Raw genomic sequence first — 21,716 nt, forward strand, 5'->3', positions numbered from 1 at the left:
GTGCGGCAGCGAGTTGATGCTTCCCGCTCATTTCTTCATCGCCTTGCAGCCGAACAGGACAACTTTCTGAACTCAATTGTCATGGGTGACGAAACCTGGGCATACCACTTTACACCTGAGACCAAGCAACAATCACGGCAGTGGCGGCATCCTTCTTCGCAGCATGGCAGTGAGCTGATATGACATGGGCATACAATAACTGCCACAGTGTATACAAAAATCCATCGGCAGAAATGGTGATTATGTCGAAAAATAGCTAAATGTTCAAACTGTAAACTGATGTAAGCCATTGCAGAAATAAAGAGGTCTATGTACTGATAAAAAAAAGTAGGGGACCTTACTTTTGGGATTACCCTCGTAGTAACTCCTAAAGCAATTCGTGTTCAATGGAAAAGGGGATGGGAAGGAATAAGACTGCAGGTATTTCTAACGTGACAGGAAATGTTTAGCAGCTAACGCGTGACCGTGCTGTAAACCGGGATGCTCCCTGGCAATGCTGTGAGCCAGTGCATTGTCTGCCTTAAAGTGTGGCATGAAGACTGGTGTGAATGTCTTGCCTCTTGTGCTTTGTAAAACTGACTGATTGGACTTTTATCGAATGACCTACATTTACAGCAGGATCATTTATCATTATGAGTTACAAAGTCTAACTGAGACCCATATTTATTATTTCATGAAGCATATTCATCTTCACCAAATACCGTTGCTATCAACACAGTCCTCAGATGCTAAAACACTCCCCCTACTCCAGTACACATTGAACAAAGTACACAATTACGCCCGTCCTCCCAATTTCAGTAGCTAGACACAGATCGAGTCCTTTGCCAGCCTTTTTTCCCAGACTGCCATCTAGGATTATGTCATGGGAGGGGTGAGGGGGAGGCACCACAGCGCCCTCTGTTGTGTTGTTAACTAGGTCAGTTGGATTCCAGATCTCATGGTGAACACTATGGATGGAGTTAATGCCAATGACAACTCGAATTGTTTAAGTAACAATGCATACTTACATCTGTCCTATCTGGCAGCCCAGCACAGACTGGGTCCTTTTGCTGCCAATTTCCTGATGGGTGAGTGGAGCCCAGCACTGACTGAGTCCACTTCCAGCCAATTTCCAGATACGGAATAGGAGGGTTGGGGAAAGGGGGAAAGGTCAGTGGTGAGGAGGGGGTTAGGTTAGTGGAGGTAGCCCAATTGACCTATTTTCCCGCCAAAATTTCAACTTCATGTCATGATGTCACTGTGATGTTGCCACATCTATGGCTGCCATCTTGGATCTGTCATCTTGAATCAATTTGGCAACAGTGCAATGTGGGGCCATACATACTTTGCCCTACTACTGTCGAAAACAAAGGAACATATGTGGGGTTATAGTACAGTACACATATTGGCAGGCACTTAGAAACGACTACAACTTGTATATTCAATAATAAAAAATTGATTTGACATTTAAAACTAGGGAACGACTTCTCACCTGTATTTACGTCATTCACCGTCTAATCAAGACACTGACAGATATAAAACAGTCCACTAACGACGTAATATGGACGTAACATCATTTTAGAAGTACTTGATAACAAGTTTAAATGCCGAAACAGTCCATCGTTGATAAACATTAATTATTAGAAGAAGCTAATCTGACCTGCATGGAGGATGCCTTCCGAACGAATGGAGCATTCTGATTGGCTCTTACTGAATTTTCGTGCCAAGCTGCTGCTGCCGGCGTGGGAGCAATGTCCGCCATTTTGTTTCTGCAGACAGACAAATTACGAGACCTTCCTAATAATGATTAATTTTGGTTCCACTCGCAAGAATTAAAGCTGTCCTCTTAGGTTCATGCGTAACCATGCACTCGGAAATCGCCACATACACGGAAATAAACAGCGAAGTATCATTTCATCCTTTTGTCTTTAATCACTTGGAAATGTTAAATAACGTCGAATATTACAGAAAATACTTGTATTAGCTTCATAAGTTAATCCCAGAATATTTAACAACGCCAAGAAAAATAAATATTAAGGATATAGCGGGATTCGAAGCTAAGGCCTTGAAATCTGTAAATTAAGACATTATCCCTACGCTAGGTCTTAGTCATTGTCTAATGTCTCGTTATTATCGCATGTATTGAAGATTTGTATCGGTAATGCGTTAGTAACTTTCTCCTGGCACATCGATTGCCGATACTGCGTGTGACGTCAGAATGTCGTCACGTTTGTAGGAAATCTCGTAAGATGAGTGTTACCCTTCTTCATGCAGTCTTGACGGGAATGTAATGTGAAATGAACTGTCTTGGAGGTAGAGCTTTTGTAAATAGAGCTAATATGTTACTGTAATACTGCTCTTGGCTGGAGTAACTTTTTAGTAGTTCAGTATTTGCAAATATTAGTGAATATAGTTGCTTTAAAGTTCAGAAACTTCATTTCATCGAATAATGGTTGGAAGCTGCCTCAGTAACACAGTACTTTCATCAGTTAATACAGGGTGAGTCAAAAAGGACTTTACAACTTTGGAATGATATAGAGATTTACTGAGGTAACTTACAGAATCTGTAGATGTGCCATTTAGTGGCAAACAACCTCTAGTTTCACACAAAAGTGTCAAGTGTAATTTTGGTTTGATGTGACTACCATTTGTGATGCAGCAAACACACTACGGCATCCAATTTCTTCCCACACTCGTTGCAGTAAATCGGGCGTAACTTGTGCAACGGCTGCGTAGATTCGATTTTTCAGGTCGGCTAAATTGCTTGGCAGGGGAGGAAAATACAAACTGGCTTCAATAAAACCACAGAGAAAGAAATCCAGTAGCGTCAAGTCTGGGGAGCGAGGTGGCCTTCAATACGTGGGCCACCTGGTAATTTATCATGTCGCAGTGGACAACCCGTCTCAACGAAGTTCTTGTGTGAAGAGTAAATTATACTCTTTAAAGTACTCGGTGCGGAATTTACTCCAAACTGTTGTTGGAGAATTAATAAAATGTTCCGGACTATTATGCCGTGGTAGAATGGACTTCACCCTAAAACCCGACGTTTCGTCCCTATTCGACCACGTCATAAGAGCCCAGAGCATTTGATTAATTATGACATTTCCGGCCGTGAATTAGACCCCTCTACTGGGAGGAAATGTCAAGAATTTGCGACGCGTGAAAGTTCTCCAGAAGAAGAGAGCGCAGCTTTTGTCTTCCCTCACATTTCTGTCTCGTGGCAGCGCTACCAGTGTTGCTCCGAAGTTTTTGAGGATTAAGCGACTACGCAGTTCGGCAAAGCAAAGGCGCAGGGAATTTTCAAACAGACAGAAGAGGCTTATTTAAAGAGCGGATCCACCAGACCCACTGGGACCTGGCAAGCACAGACTGTTAGTTAATGTCTCTCCATATTACCATCAGCAATAAATTGTGTAGTGGTGACTGGGATAGAACTGACATACTGCACAGTATTATTAGGAAGCGAATGTTGACAGCGTCTAACAGACAGAAGAAGAAATTTGACAATTTGCAACCTAATAAGAGGATCTAATATTTAGACGCTTCCCGCACGGTTATCAATTTGTCCGGACATTCTTTATCAGATGATTAGAGATATGTGCTTGCCAAGGGCGGAAATTTTGCCATTAGCCCGCGAGTTGTGACCACGGAAGAAATAATAGCCAGCGTAGAAGCAGGCATTTATCTTGTGGACAAGGTTACGGCTGCAGAAATCCGTTTAGAAGCTGTAACAGTATCGTCTCGAGCAAAGCCTCCAAAAAGTAATTTAACTGTGGATAAGAGGAATGCCATAAAACGCCTTAATAAGGACAATAGTGTTATCATTCTCCCCGCTGACAAAGGAAATGGAAAAGTTATTTTGAATGCGACCAACTATTATAGTACGATTTACGACTTATTAGTTCCACAAACAGAGAGGAAACTAAGTAATGACCCCATTTACAAAGTTCTTAGAACTGTTACGCGGCCGATAAATAAATCCTCTGTCGAACAGAGCGTTCAGAAAAATCTGTTCAATTCTGTTGCGCTAGCACGAAGACTTTATGGATTGCGGAAGGTGCACAGAGAACATGTTCCTCTAATGCCTATAGTGAGCGCAATTGGTTCTCCTACCTATTCGATTGCCAAGTTCTTGACAATATTATTACGACCACATGTGGGGCGATTTGATTCGTATATCAAGAATTCGGCACATTTTATCAGCAAATTAAACAGCATAATGGTACAGCCCTGGGATATATTAGTTTGTTTGATGTGATGTCGCTATTCCCTATGGTTCCACTCAATGAAATGTTGCAACAGCTGAACCGGATTTTTCCTCCCGATGTTGCAGAACTGTTTAAATATTGCTCACAAGCAAGTATTTCAAATGGAACGAAGACTTCTATGAACATACAGATGATGTGGCTACGCGGAACCGCTTAAGCCCGGTTAAAGCAAACTTCTTTATAGAACAATTTGAGGAGGAGGCATTGGAAATTGCGAACAAGAAACCGAATGTTTGGTTCCGTTATGTGGCTGATACATTTGTTTTGTGGGACCTGGATCGGTATCACAAACATCTGAACGGGATAAGTCTGAAGATTCAGTTTACCAAGGAGGACGAGGCAGGCGGAGAGTTAGATTTTCTTGATGTGCTAGTTTTCAAGAAAGAAGATGGTAGCTTGGACCACACGGTTTACCAAAAACCCACTTACACAGACCGTTACTTACACCAGAATTCGAACCATCACCCGCAACAAAAGCGAGGCATCATAGAAACGTTGGCGGATAGAGCAAGGAAAATCTGCGAACCAGAGCTACTTGACGTAGAATTAAAACATTTCACCAATGCATTGGTCAAGAATGGTTATTCGTTCGCTGAGGTGAAAAGAGCTTTAAGCTCACCGCGTAGAAATTAAAAGTGATGTTCAAGCGCCGGTAAAATCTAAAGTTTTCCTGCCATTCATTAAGGATGTGTCTTACCGGATAGAAAAAATCTTGGAAAAGCGGAACATCGCGGTTATCTACGGACATCACCTAAAATCAGCCAAGGATTCTTGCCAACCGCTGGCAAAAACTGGAATTTATACGATTGCGTGTAGTTGTGTGGAGGTATACGTGGGTACTACAAAAAGAGTAACTACTCTATGAACACAGGGGCAATTACAGAGGAGGGGAGACTGACAGAGCAGCTGTAGTGGAACATGCTTTACAGCCAGAATACCACCACATTCACTTCAGTAGGACTCTAAGTAGGAGTTACTATCCGGAGCGATCTGAAGTGGAATGATCACATAAAACAAATAGTGGGAAAAGCAGGCGCCAGGTTGAGATTCATAGGAAGAATTCTAAGAAAATGTGACTCATCGACGAAAGAAGTAGCTTACAAAACGCTTGTTTGTCCGATTCTTGAGTATTGCTCATCAGTATGGGACCCTTACCAGGTTGGATTAATAGAAGAGATAGACATGATCCAGCGAAAAGTAGCGCGATTCGTCATGGCGACATTTAGTCAGCGCGAGAGCGTTACGGAGATGCTGAACAAGCTCCAGTGGCGGACACTTCAAGAAAGGCGTTACGCAATACGGAGAGGTTTATTATCGAAATTACGAGAGAGCACATTCCGGGAAGAGATGGGCAACATATTACTACCGCCCACATATATCTCGTGTAATGATCACAACGAAAAGATCCGAGAAATTAGAGCAAATACGGAGACTTACAAGCAGTCGTTCTTCCCACGCACAATTCGTGAATGGAACAGGGAAGTGGGGATCAGATAGTGGTACAATAAGTACCCTCCGCCACACACCGTAAGGTGGCTCGCGGAGTATAGATGTAGATGTAGATGTAAGTACTAGCAGCCACAAGCGGATACCTCGAAAGGCCATAGAGGGAGGCTACAGAAATTGCGAAATATCCCAGGAAGTTCATTAGGATGGAGGAGGGCGTGAAATTGAATGAAATTTGGGTTCCGGTGCTGAAGAAGACGTGTACCAGTCTTCCATCGTGGGATGATAGCGACAGCGGACGACGACAATCGACAACGGCTGACTGCGCTCGCGTATTCAAAACAAGTGACGTCACGACAACTGCGCGGGAGCTCGCGGAAGCGGAATTTTGCTGTAACCAGTAGCGAGCCAGGGTGTGAATCGGACATTCGACAAAAGCTACGATCCCCCTTAAAATGTCCGTCGCAGATAGGGACGAAACGTCAGGTTTTAAGGTGAAATCCATTGGACCACGCTGAAAATTTACATTTTACAATTAGTTGTTGCAGAGTTAGTTTCATGAAACCAAAGCACATAGCGAGCACCAGTGAAAGAAGCCATTTTGATTTTGCACGACGCTGGTGCTTCTGGTGGCAGAATAGTCTACTGATGCACTCGTGAATCAAACTTGAGGTTGTGTGCTACAAAATGACAAATCTACCGATTTTGTAAGTTGATAAGTTATCTCAATAAATTCATATGAGGGGCATTTGAAAAGTCCGTGCGAAGTCCGAGAGATGACACCACCGGCGCGTATCGAGGTCATGTTTAGTTAGTAGCATCTTTGGAAAGAACGCACACCAAGTTTCAGCCATATTGGTCTATTTCTTTGTGTTGGGCACTCGTGTGAATCAAGGAAGTCGAGTGATTGTCAGAAAATGGACGAAAAAGAATTTCGGGTGGTGATTAAACATTACTTTATGAAAGGCAAAGCACCTCAGGATACTAAAGAGAAGCTTGATAAACATTATAGTGACTCTGCACTTTCGATTAAAACAGTTTATAAGTGGTTTAAAAATTTTTGGAGTGGCCATATGGGCACACGTGATGCTGAACGTTCTGGACGCCCTGTGGAGGTTACGACTCCATAAATCATTGATAAAATCCATGATATGGTGATGGATGACAGAATAGTTAATGTGCATGAGATTTCTAGTGCTGTGGGCATCTCGAATGAACGGGTACATATTATTTTGCATAAACATTTGGACATGAGAAAGCTATCCGCAAGACGGGTTCCGCGACTGCTCACGCTTGACCAAAAACGGAATCATGTGGAGTGTTGCAAGGATGATTTGCAGCTGTTCAGGAAGAATCCGCAGGACTTTAAGCATCGTTTCGTCACTGTGGATGAATCATGGATACAGTACTATACTCCTGAGACCAAACAACAATCTAAACAATGGGTTACCAAGGGAGAATCTGCACCAAAAAAGGCGAAGACCATTCCTTCGGCCGGCCGCTGTGGCCGAGCGGTTCTAGGCTTCAATCTCGAACCGCGCGACCTCTAACGTCGCAAGTTCGAATCCTGCCTCAGGCATGGATGTGTGTGATGTCCTTAGGTTAGTTAGGTTTAAGTGGTTCTAAGTTCTAGGGGACTGATGACCTCAGATGTTAAGTCCCATAGTGCTCAGAGCCATTTGAATCATTCCTTCGGCCAAAGGTTATGGCGACTGTCTTTTGAGATTCGCAAGGGATAATCCTCATTGATTATCTGGGAAAGGGTAAAACTAATACAGGTGCATATTATTCATCGTTATTGGACTGTTTGAAAACTTAGCTGCAAGAAAAACGCCGGCGATTGGACCGCAAAAAAATACTTTTCCATCACGACAATGCACCAGCACACACCTCAGCAGTTGTGGTCACAAAATTAATGGAAATAGGATTCCAACTCGTTTCACATTCCCCCTATTCTCCAGACTTGGCTTCCTCGGACTGCTGTTTGTTCCCCAATTTGAAGAAATGGCTGGTGGGACAAAGATTTTATTCAAACGAGGAGGTGACTGCAGCAACTAATAGCTATTTTGCAGACTTGGACAATTCCTGTTATTTGGAAGTGATCACAAATTAGAACAACGTTGGACGAAGTGTGTATGTCGAAAAATAAAAAAGGTTTACTCCAAACACGTAAGTAGTTTTTGTTTTTGCACGGACTTTTCAAACACCCCTCGTATATCATTCCAAAGCTGTAAAGTCCTTTTTGACTCACCACGTATTTCTTCTCCTCAGAAGTAGGACGTGAGACTAGAGGTAGCATCGTATCCCACAGAAGAGAATGGTCCCACCGACGAAATAACAAAATACTTTATAACTCTACATTTGGACGGAGTATTCGATGGAACTTACTTTACACAGCTGATCATCGAACATTAAGTATCAACGATCCCATTACAAACTTGAGATTATCAATCGACCAGTCGTCGGCCGTCGGAGGAGGTAACCAAAATGGTGAGTGGAGAAGAGGCAGCGAAGCTGAGAGTAGCCTACTCGTAAGCGCAGCGTGGGCACTGACCTGCCTTCTGCCAGCGGATCTCGCTGACGGGGTAGCCGGTGACGCGGCAGTGGAAGGCGGCGTCGGTGCGGGCGACGACGCGCCGGTCGGCCATGGGCCGCACGCGCGGCGGTCCCCGCACGTGGAGGGGCGCGGCGTGGCGCGCGACGCCGCCGGCGGAGCTGGCCACGCACTCGTAGACGCCCGCGTCCTCGGGCGCCGCCGCTGCCAGCCGCACGCGGCCCGACACCGCCGCGCTGCCCGCCTCCACGCTCACCTGCGCTCAGTGCCGACGCGCACACTCTCATATTATTATATTTTCCTTTATTGGATTTCAGTTCCCCCAACTCCCCCAGAGAGGGCGGCGGACTGGCCGCAGCGTAATATGCCGCTCTACAGCCTAGAGAAAAGTTAAGAAACATAATGAGAAGATAAACAAACAAGAAAAACAGGTGATAAAAACGGTGACACTGTAAAAAACTGTAAAATGGCGGAAAGTTGTGGAATTTTAAATATATAAACACTGCGGCGACGATGCGGATGAAGATACACAAGAAGGAGACAGGCACAATTAAAAAACACGCACAAGAGAAAAAACACAACTAACGACAGTATGGTGGCTGTTCGCAAGACTGACAGGGGATGCATAACACTGAACACTCACTTATAACAGCACTATACAGGTGACAGATGGGGAGGGGGGGGGGGGTACCCGAACCTATGAGGGGGAAAAGGAGGGAGGAGAGAAAAGAAAAAAAAGGGGGAGCTGAGGGATGGATGGGGCATAGAAAAAGGGGGGCTGGGCAGAGGCGAGAAGGAGTGGGAATGGCAGGGGAGGGGAGAGCAAAATTGACTTAGGGGGAGAGAAGGGAGGCAGAGAGAGGGTAGACGGGGAAAAAACAGGATGGAATGGTAAGGAAGAGGGAGCCCGGGGAAAGGACACAGGAAGGGAGGGGGAAGTGAGGATCAGAGTTGATAGGAGGTATAAATGGAGGGAGAGAGGGCATCATCCGAGAGGGGCAGTTGATGGAAGCCATCATGGGAAAGGAGAAGGGTCTAGAGGTGAAGGATAGGGTGGACACAACGGTAAAGGCGCGGCAGAGTGGGGGGGGGGGGGGGGCGGGCGCGGGGGGAAGGTTGGAGAGGACATGAGCAACCAGACGAAGGGGGATCAAGGTGGTGGGAGGTGTAGAGGACATGGGTATGTTCGAGGAAATAGAGAAAATTGGGGAAAGGAATCAGGTCATAGAGGATTCGCGTGGGGGTGGGAGGCGTATACAGAAGGCGAGGCAGAGTGCATGGCGCTCGAAGATCTGGAGGGACTTGTAGAATTTGGGGGGGGGGGGGGGGAGTGGATATCCAGGTGGGACTGGCATAGCAGAGGATGGGATGGATTAAGGATTTGTAGGTGTGGAGGATGGTAGAGGGGTTCAACCCCCATAACCAGCCAGAGAGGAGTTTGAGGAGTCAGAGGCGGTTGTGGGCTTTAGATTGGATAGAGCAGAGATGAGGGATCCAGGTGAGGTGACAGTGAATGGTGAGGCCAAGGTAGTTGAGGATGGCGGGGGGGGGGGGGGGGGAGGGGGGCGGACAGGACGGGTGCGATGGTAAGGGAGAAATCAAGGAGCCGGAAGGAGCGAGTGGTACGACCTACAATGATTGCCTGGGTCTTGAAAGGATTGAGATTCAGCAGCCACTGGTTGCACCAGGTCTGATATTAGAGGCCGAAATGTTTTCTGTCTTCGACGACTTATTCTGCATACAAGGAAAGCGGAAAAACATCATCTTCCAAGTCTCGACACGACGAAACTTGTAACGTTTAATATTATTTTTGGTTTTCGATGAATGTGACGCGAACTCTGTAGTTTCATTTTCACATCTGTACGCTGGATATTTTTCAAACAATGTCTTCGATGGTCGATATGTCACGCCACAGAGATTCTCAGTACAAACTAGGTGATCTTTGGTTGTCAGCAGGTAGTGGCGGCTCGTTCTCACTTACGTTGGTTAGTAAACTGTGTATCGGCATTGTTAAGAAGTGTTCATTTATGTCTGACTGCTTAAATATGTTCTTAAGATAGTCAATATGATTAAATTAAAAAATTTAAATATAATTCACGAAATAATAATATAGATATAGGATGATTCACGAAGATATGCAAATTTTTTTAAAATTTTATTCTACAAGTAAAACTGAAGAAAAAGGTTCATATAAACATAGGTCCGCAAATGTTTAGTTATGGAGTTACGGCTAATAAAAGACTTTGCCTGAAATTTAGCAACTTCGCTAATATGAAGCCATCACAAAACTGTACGAGGTTAAAGTAAAGCACGATTTCCCTTTTTTTTTTTTTTTTTTGTTATTGGTCTGATGAATCTAATAAAACATGCCCCAGACATTATCTGCAGTAGTTTTCCAGAACATACAGAGACGCAAACATTATTATACAAGTAAATTTGTTTACTTTCCATTCAGAATGTAGAAACGTTTATGCCGTTGTTGGCAACCGTTAGTGAGTTATTTCAGCCGTTTCCTAATCTTGGAACTTCTACTGAAAACTTTCTGCAATTGTCTCGAATTTGAAAAAAAAAAAAAAATTGGGCCAAGTAGTTAATAAATTAAAAATTTTACGAAATTACTCTTTTGTTCCTCTGGACGTTCTGGAAAACTACTGCAGATACACGTCTCGGGAATGTTTTATTTGATTCACCAGATAATTAACAACACAATAAATGGCAATCGTGCTTTACTCAAACCTCGATCGCTTCATATTAGCGAAGTTGCTAAATTTCAGGCAAAATATTTTATTAACCGTAAGTCGCTAACTAAACATTTGTGGACTTACGTTTATATGAGCTTTTTTCTTTAGTTTTACTTGTAGAATAACACATCAAAATATAGCATATCTTCGTGAATCATCCAGTATACAGATGTTACCTGACCATTTTTTTCCCTTTTGGGGTGCGTGTATGATTGTATGTGTGTGTGTGTGTGTGTGTGTCGCCAACTCTCCCTTTGCTCATGTTCATAATTATTCCAGTTGTGTTTCTGTAATCTGATTGTAGTGTAATAAGAAAAATGATGTAATTGAGGGAGAAAGCTTGGAACTTCTTCCCCATTGGAAATGCACCAGAGACCAAATATAGGGACCCTCCTGGCTTTTGCCTTATGGACAAGGGCAAATACTCTGGGAGAAACCTTGGCTAGGAATGGTTTCACGAGTGTTTTATCCATCTCGCACGCTAACTAACGAACTCTACTATAGCAAAGTACTTATACAGTAATTACAATGAAATGAATACCCCTAGCTGTATACAGACGTTGATATAAACCAACGGGGACAGTTGAAAATGTGTGCCCCGACCGGGACTCGAACCCGGGATATCCTGCTTACATGGCAGACGCTCTATTAATTTTTTATTTTTTTTATCTCATTTTGTTCTACATTGTTCGTTGAATTGGTTCGGGGCAGACGTCCGATGACACTCGTTCAGGTTGTTCGTTGATCAGTTTACTCAGTTTTTTATTACATAGGGTAGCTAAACCCTCTGGCCAAACACGCTAAGCTACCGTGCCGGCATCCATCTGAGCCACCGAGGACACAGAGGATAGTGCGACTGCAAGGACTTATCTCTGGCACACCTCCTGTGAGACCCACATTCCCAGATTATTGTCCCGCACTATATTCATAGTGCCCCTGCCCATTATTACTCGCGGCTTGCTGCCGATTCCCGTAAGAGTTCAGGCACTGTCTGTGCATCCGCACAGAAGAAGATAGTCAAATGGCCGGTGAGACTTAACTAGATACTATCTTCATATTTCAAGATTTGTTTTGGCTGTCATCGTTTACCGTTAACTATCTTCATATACTTATACAATAGTTGTGCACCCCTATTCTTCTGACCGGCAAACATATCAATTACTCCGTTGTTTGGAATTTCACTGATCCCCTCTTATGAATGGAACAAACAGCCAGCGAGGTCAGCCTTTTCTGATCCATACCGCTCCTGAGGAAGGTTTTAATTCTTTTTAAAGTGCTGAAACTGCGTTCTGCTTCTGCTGTTGAAACAGATGTATTTAGTGCAATTTGCAACGTTTTGTGCAGTTCAGCGAACGATTCTTCAAAGAAATGTTCACAAGAAAGGTGAACAGCTGAGAAACTGATGTAATGCCTTTAAATGTAGCATTGTGATATCTCACTGAAAATTCACTTTTAAATTCATCATGTAAAATAAAGGGACTGTAACGTAATGAAAAAGTATTGACTAAAGTGGTTTGGAAATCTTCTTTGAAAGAAGCAAAGTTCTTTGGATCAATAATTTCGACGCTACTGGATGCATGAGAGTTTAGGAATCTTCCTTTCAGCTGGGTGGTCACAAGTCGCACACTTCCTTAGCATCTACTGTCAGATTAAATTCTGTGATATATTTGGAACGTTTTCTTGAAAAAAGCAAGACATTCATCTTTATAAACTCGAAAATTATCAATGTTCTCTCGTGTTTCCGAAATAGCTGACTCAAAATATAATTCATTGGATATGGTAATGGCATCTGTACTGTGCATTTCCATTGTATTATACAAAATATAAATATGTTTCATAATCTCGTAGAAAAAATTTAGAAGGAACAAAAAATCTCGATTGTGAAGTAAATTTCTTAAAGAAAATGCTGCTCTTATTGTAATGTCATCCCAAGAATCTTCTTCCTCAGTCTTATCAAAACATTCCAATGGGTGTAATTTGTTTTTTTGAACATTAGTTACTGCACGAGACTGGAAGTCCCATCTAGTTGAAGAGACGGAAGGAATTCTCTTGTTGCAGAGTGTCCCCAACAAACCACTTGACTTAGGCGATGAAGAGAAAACGTTCTAAATCCAGAAAAATTTGCGAGGAACAACCTAACAGACTTTATTTTTTACTACAAGCATTGTGAATAACCAAATTCATTTGGTGCTCATAGCAATGAACATGCTTGTTATGTAGGAGTGTACTCTGCATCAGAGTCTTTAAACCACAATGACTGCCTCTTATTACTGGGGCGCCATTGTATGCCTAAGTAGTGTGTTTTTCTTTAATGTTGAAGGGTTCCAGACTTCTGTTTAAAACCTCACTAAGCCCACATGCTGTCCTATTACTAACATTTTCTAAGGAAAGGAATCTTTCAACAGGTTTCTTCCCCTTAAATTGACTTCTGCAGGTAATATCTACAGCTGCATCTACATGGATACTCAGCAACTCACATTTAAGTGCCTGGCAGAGGGTTCAATGAATCACCTTCACAATTCTCTATTATTCCAATCTCGTATAGCGCACGGAAAGAGTTAACACCTATATCTTTCCGTGTATCTGTTGTTTCATCTGCCTGCACTGAAATAAAAGTGGCAGAATTATTATCTTTAATCATTTCTTCAATGCAAACTTGATACGTATAGCGCCGAAGTTCATTTGTGTCGTATGTGATGTTCGTATATTTAGATATAGAAGTGCTAGAACTGCTCAGGTGTTTATCTAACAGTCTGTAATATTTTCCTAAAAGAGATGTAAGAAATTGCCACTGTTTGCTGACTCCCGTTTTTCATAGTGAGCGCTTAGTGTGAAGTCGTGAGTTGCATACAACATTAAACTCTCTACTGTTCTGTTTAATATGTGTTTATTCTTTGTAACTAATTTATTATGTTTATTATACACGCCGAATCAATCCGAACAGCAATGTCAAGTGTGCTAGCCTTTTTGTATTTACGTTCATTTTCTAAATGTTGTCCACTTTCTTCGTGTTTCTTAATGCACACTCTAAAATTCTTTAGATTCTTACAGCCCCCTGTTGTCCACAGTCCTTCACCATTAAATACGGCACAATAGAAACAAAATATGTTTCACTCGCTGTTATCCAAGACATTTTAGAGAACCATGTGTTGCAGAAAGTTCTATTCTTCTTTCCGTCGAGTGGAGACACCGAGAAATCCTTGGGTCGAAGTGCTCCTAACCGATTGGTTGCTAGCTCTCTTCCATACTTAATAAACGAAAGGGCGTTTTAAACAAACAATGTAGTTTATTCATTTTAAAATCACTGTACGAACACTCAAGTTTCAGCCACACAGCTCCAGAATATCGGACACTACTGAGAGGTTGCGTCGTTCTCTGTTTTCCACGTCTCCCATTGATGAATGACGGTAGGAAGGGGGGGGGGGGGGTGGAGTGCAGTAAGGCACGTGGCAGCAACTGCAGTTAAGTGCTGCGGGCCCAAAGTGGCTGGCTCCAAACATCACGAAGACTTGTGAACAGGTGGTCGACGGTAGGAGAGTGGAAAAGCAGCAGGAAGGGAGGTATCTGCTGGGTTGCAGAAAAAGAGGGGTATGGGTGAAGTGGCGTGTCCACCGGGCCCACTCCAGCTGGCCCTAAGCTGCACCAGGGCGACGGCCGAGGTGGAGAAAGGGAAACGGCTCGGCCACGTCACTGCGACTGCAGGTTTAGAAGTCGGGGGTGTGGTGGGGAGCAAGGGTCGTCTGCCTCCTGCTCCTCGGAATGGCTGCGGTGCGGGAAAAGAGTGGTAGACGTGAGGCGGTACGCGCATCGGTGCCGTGAGCTGTGTTGTGCCGAGGGGCGAGCAGGAGAGGGGGAAATGTTACAAAGAACTTGGCAAGAAATTGCTACAAATAGTTCACATGTAGATGTGTATTGATGATAAGTAAATAAATTCTTTGAGATACTTTGCAATGTGGTGCATTTCTCATTGTCTTATCTACTGTGGTTTTTTCCTCCTGGGTCCTTGAAATCAAGGAGGTTTGAGTGTGACACCCTGTATAATAGGAATAGTATAATTTTGTTACTAGCACAGTACTTGGCATTGCGCAGGTATGAATTTATTTCATACTTATATCAGTTCATCTCTTCATTCCCCTGCACTCTGTCCAACTCCTTTTCCTCTCCTCTCGCTGCCCACCTACTCCACTTTGCACTCTCTGTCAATCTCCTCCTGCCTCTCCGCTCCTTCCCCCTCTATTCATCCTCTCATCCCCCTTCTAAGTTCATCTCCTCCTCCCATTCTTCTACTACCCTTCTCATTGTCTATTTGCTTCTCTCACCTCTCTCTGTCCATCTCCACCTCCTTCCTCTCTCATTCCATCTCCTCCCTTTCTTTCTCTGTCTAAATCTTCTTCTCCCCTTTCTATGTTCATCTCCTTCTCTTATCATTATGTCCATTTCCCCCTCTCCCCTCTCTCTGTACATCTCCTCCTTCGCAATCTTATTCCACATCCTCCTTGTACCTTTTTGCTTTCTGTCCACCTCATCCTCCCCCTTCTCTCCAAACATTATCAGCCCCCTCCCCCACCCAGTAGGAGGGTGATGGCTCTTACTCCCTACAGTATTTCTTTTCAGATAGCAAATAATATTTGTACCAAGTTTGGTTGATACCACTCTAGGGGTTTAGAAGGAGCTCTTTACCTGTGACTTTCCCCATGTACATGCACATCACATGTATTTCACCTATTTAACACATGTTTGTATACATATTCCACTTGAATCTCTGACGAATTTCACCCTACTGTTTCATTTTCACGTCACTCAGTGGTTGTGTTGTCATATCTCTAGAAATACGTGTGGCTCAATGATACAATTTTGGAGGTACATCCAGTGATATATGTGTATACTATCTGCAAAATGTGTTGTGAGTAATAGTAATGAAGAAACAAATTAAAACGCAGTGGTGTGCCATGACCATTCAGACAGCCGAAGCATTTAATATTATAATTGCATTATTAATTACATGATATATTAATTATAAATATATAATTAATTAATTAAGTATGTTAATCTTACAATTTTAAGAAAAATAGAAGACAAACACATCACAGAGTTAGAACGAGGTCGTGTAATAGGGCTATGAGGAACTGGATGTTCCTTCTGCGATACTGCAGAAAGACTTGGCAGGATGGAGCCAATGTACGAGTAAATGATTGCTGGCAGCGGTGGTCACGAGAATGTACGCTCTCAAGAAGACCAGACTCCTGACGGTCACACGACACAACTGAGAGGGAAGACCATCTTGTCAGCGTTTGGTTATGGCGCATCGTAATGCACCTGGAGCAGCAATTGGGACATTGGTTGGCACCACAGTGACACAACAAACTGTTACAAATTAGTTACTTCAAGAACAACTTCGAGTCAGACGCCCTGTAGCGAGCGTTCCACTGACCCCAAACCACCGCCATTTGCGGTATCAGTAGTGTCAATTTGGAGCTCTTCGGAGGGCAAGGTGTAGACCTGTTGTGTTTTCTGATGGAAGCTGGTTCTGCCTCGGTGCCAATGATGGCCGTGGGTTGGTTAGGAGGTGGCCAGTTGAGGGCCAGCAACCAACCTGTCTGCGTGCTAGACACTCTGGTGCTACACCCATGTTACGGTTTGGGGTGCGATTTCGTAAAACAGCGCGAGTATTCTCGTGATTATCCCACGTTCTCTGACTGCAAGAAAATTTGTAGGTTAATCTGGTGATTCGAAATATTGTGCTGCTATTCAAGAACAACATTGCAGGCGGTATTTTCCAACAGGAGAACGCTCGCTCACATACCGATGTTATAACCCAACATGCTCTACAGAGTGTCGACATGCCGTGTTGACATGTTGCCTTGGCCTACGCGATCACTAGATCCGTCTCCAGTCGAGCACGTATGGGACACCATCGAACGACAACTCCAGCGGCATCCACAAACAGCGTTTTGTCCCTTCTTTGACCGAGCAAGTGCAACATGCATGGAGCTCCACGCCACGAACTCACATCCGGCAGCTGTACAGCACAATGCATGCACGCCTGCATGCTTGCTTACAACATTCTGATTGTTACACCGGTTTTTAATGTACCAGCATTTCATATTTGTAATGGCCTATCTCGCTCTTACATTAAGCTGTGATCTTGAAATGTTAATCACTTGCATATGTTACCTAGAAAAATGCATTCCCTATGTTGTGATTTTTTGCTGCCGGTGTCTAATATAGACCTATGTCTACATGTATTATAGAGAGCTTTTGTCTAAGCCTTTTTCTGCCCATTCTTTATCAGAAAAGTGTAAGGTAATTAAAAACGGACGGCCAATGCCAGGACTACTGAAGTTGATTATAAAGACCTTTAAAGTCACTAGACATTTTAAGTGTAATATTACACCAAATCTGTCTGGCTAGCCGGTAACGTTGGTCTAAATGTGGTGTTTTGCTAATATTGTCTGGTGTTTCGAAATGATAGAAATACTAGGTATAAGAAAACTTAATCCACGCACATGGGAAATTTGCTGAAGTCGATAACCGAGCACGTACTATCTATTAACCATCTGCGATCGTCTGTAGCTATAGCTGCTTTTGGGGAAACTAGAATAGAAAAACGAGCGAGGTGGCATTAGCACATTGGACATGCATTCGGGAGGACGACGGTTGAAACCCGCGTCCGGCCATCCTGATGTAGATTTTCCTAAATCGCTTCAGGCAAATGCCGCTCTGGTTCCTTTGACAGGGCACGGCCGATTTCCTTCACCATCCCTCCCTAATCCGAGCTTGTGCTCCATGACCTCGCTGTCGACGGAACGTTAGACGCTAATCTCCTCCTCCTCTTCCTAGAATAGAAACTGCGTTTGATGAGCAGCTTAAAAATAAAATATCTCTACCTAATAAAAAGTAAGGCGGAACAGGAACATCATTAAAAGGCTTATTAATCCAAAGTCTTTTTTGGAAAACAGGAATTGGCCTTTCGGAGATATGACGAAACAACAAATTCTATTAATCAGGGAAATTACGTGGAATTGTTGAAGTACGTTGCACAGTATGACCCTTTCTTGGCGGAGCAGATAGAAACCTCTACTGCGATTAAAGAAATTCCTAATCGAGTTCAACATTCTCTAGTGTAAGCCTTAGGTTGGCTGTGCTTTTCGTAGCCGTCATGGACGACGAAACATCAGATGTGGCAAATGAAGCACAGTTTTCTATTGTCCTCGGTTATTAATACGAAGAAGAGATAAAGATTCTTGAGGTTCTGTACCATGCTCAGACAATAGGAGAACTTATCCGACACTTCTTATTAGAATTCGGATGTAATGAAAAATTGACTTCTCAACGATTGAGGTGCGGCGACTATGGCGGGAGATCTGAAAGGAGTTCACGCAATAACAAAAGACACAAGCTCTGAAGCCATATCTTTTCACTGTTATGTCCATGTACTAAACCTTGTTTTCTCTCAAAGCACCAGCCCAATAACGGAGCATAAAATAGTTTTTAATTCACTTGACAGACTGGCAGCTTTTTTAAAAAATATCTCCTAAAAGTGTTAAATCTTTGGATAAACTTTTGCAACGTCGTCTTCTACACGTCTGTCCAATGCCATCGATTTACTCATCAAGATTGGTGATCGCTGTGTTGACGAAAGTAACTAAACTATGTGTTTGGTATAGTATCATGCTAGAACAAACTCAAGAAACTGACTCTGATATTTTAGCAACATGTAACAATTTTTTGGCATTTTTAGAAGATTTCAAATTTGTTTTTCTCTTGAACAGATCCGACCAAATGTTTACCTGTACTGATGTGTTGTACAGCCTTCTGCAGGAACAAGTAAGAGACATTTTGTATTACGAACAAAAAATGCAAGAAACTCGCCACTCCATAGCCGCGCTGTGAACAAGTTTTCCACGAAACCGTGTCTCAAATAGGACGAATAGCAACTACAAACACATCTATTGCGAAGTATTTGATAACATTGGTAGCTGCTTGCATTTAGAATTTCAAGATTATTCTAAATTAAATTTTTTCAATGAACTGCCTCATGAAAACTGTGGACAATAATCTAACTAGGTCTCCGAAAGCAGCTTCAAAAGTTCCTTAAAGATATATGAAAGTTCTCTGACGCCATTCGACTGAAAAACGAGCTCACTAGTTTACAGTACCGAAGAGTTTTTCAATAAAAACGTGCGTGAACTTGCAGAACTACTGAGCACTAATTCAGAGCTAAACAAAAATTTTCACCAGTTTATTAGGTCAGGGTCACTACTGTATACAACTCCTTTGAATATGTCTTCAGTAGAAAGGTTGCTTTTAGCGGTGAAGAAAAACATGAGATAATATCGAAATTCTACTGGAGAAGTGAGACTGTCTCATCTTGGAATTACACGCATCAAAAATAGTTTTGCATCACCCCAGTTGCTACAACTCCTGAAGATAGACGTTGACTGTGGATATTGTATCACAGACACAGTCCCTTTGACTGTTCAGAGAAGTCACTAAAGATGTAAACAACCATGCATGAGCAGCCCCTATTAGACGCAGGGAATCATTCCACCAGGAATGAGGTACACGGCTCGTGTTGTCTGTAGTTCATCCATGCCTAGACGGTCAATACCGCGGTTCGATCGCGTCCGCATTGTTACTTCGTGCCAGAAAGGGCTCTCAACAAGGGAAGTGTCCAGACATCTCGGAGTGAACAAAAGCGATGTCGTTCTGACATACAGGAGATACAGAGAGACAGAAACTGTCAATGACAGGCCTCGCTCAGGCACCGAAGGGCTACTACTGCAGTGCATGACCGCTACCTACGGATTATAGCTCGGAGGAACCCTGACAGCAACGCCACCATGTTGAATAATGCTTTTCGTCCAGCCACAGGATGTCGTGTTACGACTCAAACTGTGTGCAATAGACTGCGTGATGCGCAACTTCAGTCCCGATGTCCATGGTGAGGTCCATCTCTGCAACCACGACACCATGCAGCGCGGTACAGATGGGCCCAACAACATGCCGAATGTACCGTTCAGGATTGGCATCCCGTTCTCTTCACCGACGAGTGTCGCATATACCTTCAACCAGACAATCGTCGGAGACATGTTTGGAAGCAACCCGGTCGAGCTGAACGCCTTAGACACACTGTCCAGCGAGTGCAGCTAGGTGGAGGTTCCCTGCTGTTTTGGGGTGGCGTTATGTGGGGCGGAAGTACGCCGCTGGTGGTCATGGAAGGCGCCATAACGGCTGTCCGATACGTGAATGCCATCCTCCAACCGATAGTGCAACTATAGCGGCAGCATGTTGGTGAGACATTCGTCTTCATCTACGACAATTCGCGCCCCCGTCGTGCACATCTTGTAAATGACTTCCTTCAGAATAACGACATCACTCGACTAGAGTGGCCAGCATGTTCTCCAGACATGAACCCTACCGAACATGCTTGGGATGGATTGTAAAGGACTGTTTATGGACGACGTGACCCACCAACCACTGAGGGATCTACGCCGAATCGCTGTTGAGGAGTAGGACACTCTGGATCAACAGTGCCTTGATGAACATGTGGATAGTATGCTACGTTGAATACAGGCATGCATCAGTGCAAGAGGACGTGCTAATGGGTATTACAGGTACAGGTGTGTACAGCTATCTGGACCACCACCTCTGAAGGTCTCACTGTATGGCTGTATAGCATGCCATGTGTGGTTTTCATGAGCAATAAAAATGGCGGAAATGATTTTTATGTTGATCTCTATTACAATTTTCTGTACTGGTTCCGGAACACTCGGAACCTAGATGATGCAAAACTTTTTTTGGTGTGTGTATTTCAATTGAAGGTTGCCTACTAGGAGAACTCAGAAAGAAGGAGTACTTCTTTGAGAAAGCGGTTACCAAATTTGCTTCCCTGGAGAGAAGAATGGAATTTCACTTCCATAGATCTTGCAGATGTGACCTACCAAAGTGTCAAGAGTCAGGTTAAAGCTAGAAACTAGTTATTTTCTATAAAGGTTTGCTCGTAGTAATATAAACTGATATTAAGTCTAATCATTTCAGTACTTGTTCTTTCAATGTAATCTAATACCAGTGGTGATTTCAGTCTTTAATAGGGGTGTTTAAATGTAAAATATTACCAGTTGTCGGTGTTTTCTTGCAAATAAATAAATAAATAAATAAATAGTTGCCTATAGTACCAATAAAACTGTCTAACGGCTTCCGAGGGAAGCAGAAATTAGATTTTGAGGATTTATATAATTATTTACCAAATTTAAAAAGCTGTAGTGCTGACCTGATCCGCTCGGTAAGAGGTATAATGTTACGTGGAAGGTTTACATGATTAGCCAAGCATTAAAGTTAGAGACTCTCTATATATCTTCATGCACCGTAACACATGGCGCGCAGGTCACCCAGACTGTATTCATACAGTATTTGTGAATGAGAGCAGTTAGCGTCAAGCCTTTAGGAAACTTCCTCTCGTTGACACCCTCACAAAATAAAGAAAGAAAAAAAGTACATCGCTTACTAAATGCATACACTTCAGTATCGAGCTGTTTTACACATGGCTGTTCGATTCTTTAAGTAGTCGGCTGGTCGGAACGGGGTTACCGGTTATAACATAATCTATTTACTCGTACATTCTTGCAGCTGGCACACTTAATCCATTCATCCACTATTATCACGCAAAAGCCACACTCAAACGCAATTGTACGATTTCTAACAAGTTAGAAATCTGTCGCTATGGAA

At 43.2% G+C, this 21,716-nt stretch overlaps 1 protein-coding gene across 1 annotated transcript in view; it reads right to left on the reverse strand.

Annotated features, from left to right (window-relative positions):
* LOC126455744 (Down syndrome cell adhesion molecule-like protein Dscam2) overlaps window positions 1–21,716 on the reverse strand; it is a 192,788-nt gene that overhangs the window by 67,526 nt on the left and 103,546 nt on the right. Inside the window, exon 7 of the mRNA XM_050091512.1 lies at window positions 8,248–8,503. Coding sequence (XP_049947469.1) covers window positions 8,248–8,503 — 256 coding nt within the window. The remainder of the gene's footprint in view (window positions 1–8,247; window positions 8,504–21,716) is intronic.

Source organism: Schistocerca serialis, chromosome 2 (assembly GCF_023864345.2).
Source record: "Schistocerca serialis cubense isolate TAMUIC-IGC-003099 chromosome 2, iqSchSeri2.2, whole genome shotgun sequence".
Taxonomy (NCBI): domain Eukaryota; kingdom Metazoa; phylum Arthropoda; class Insecta; order Orthoptera; family Acrididae; genus Schistocerca; species Schistocerca serialis.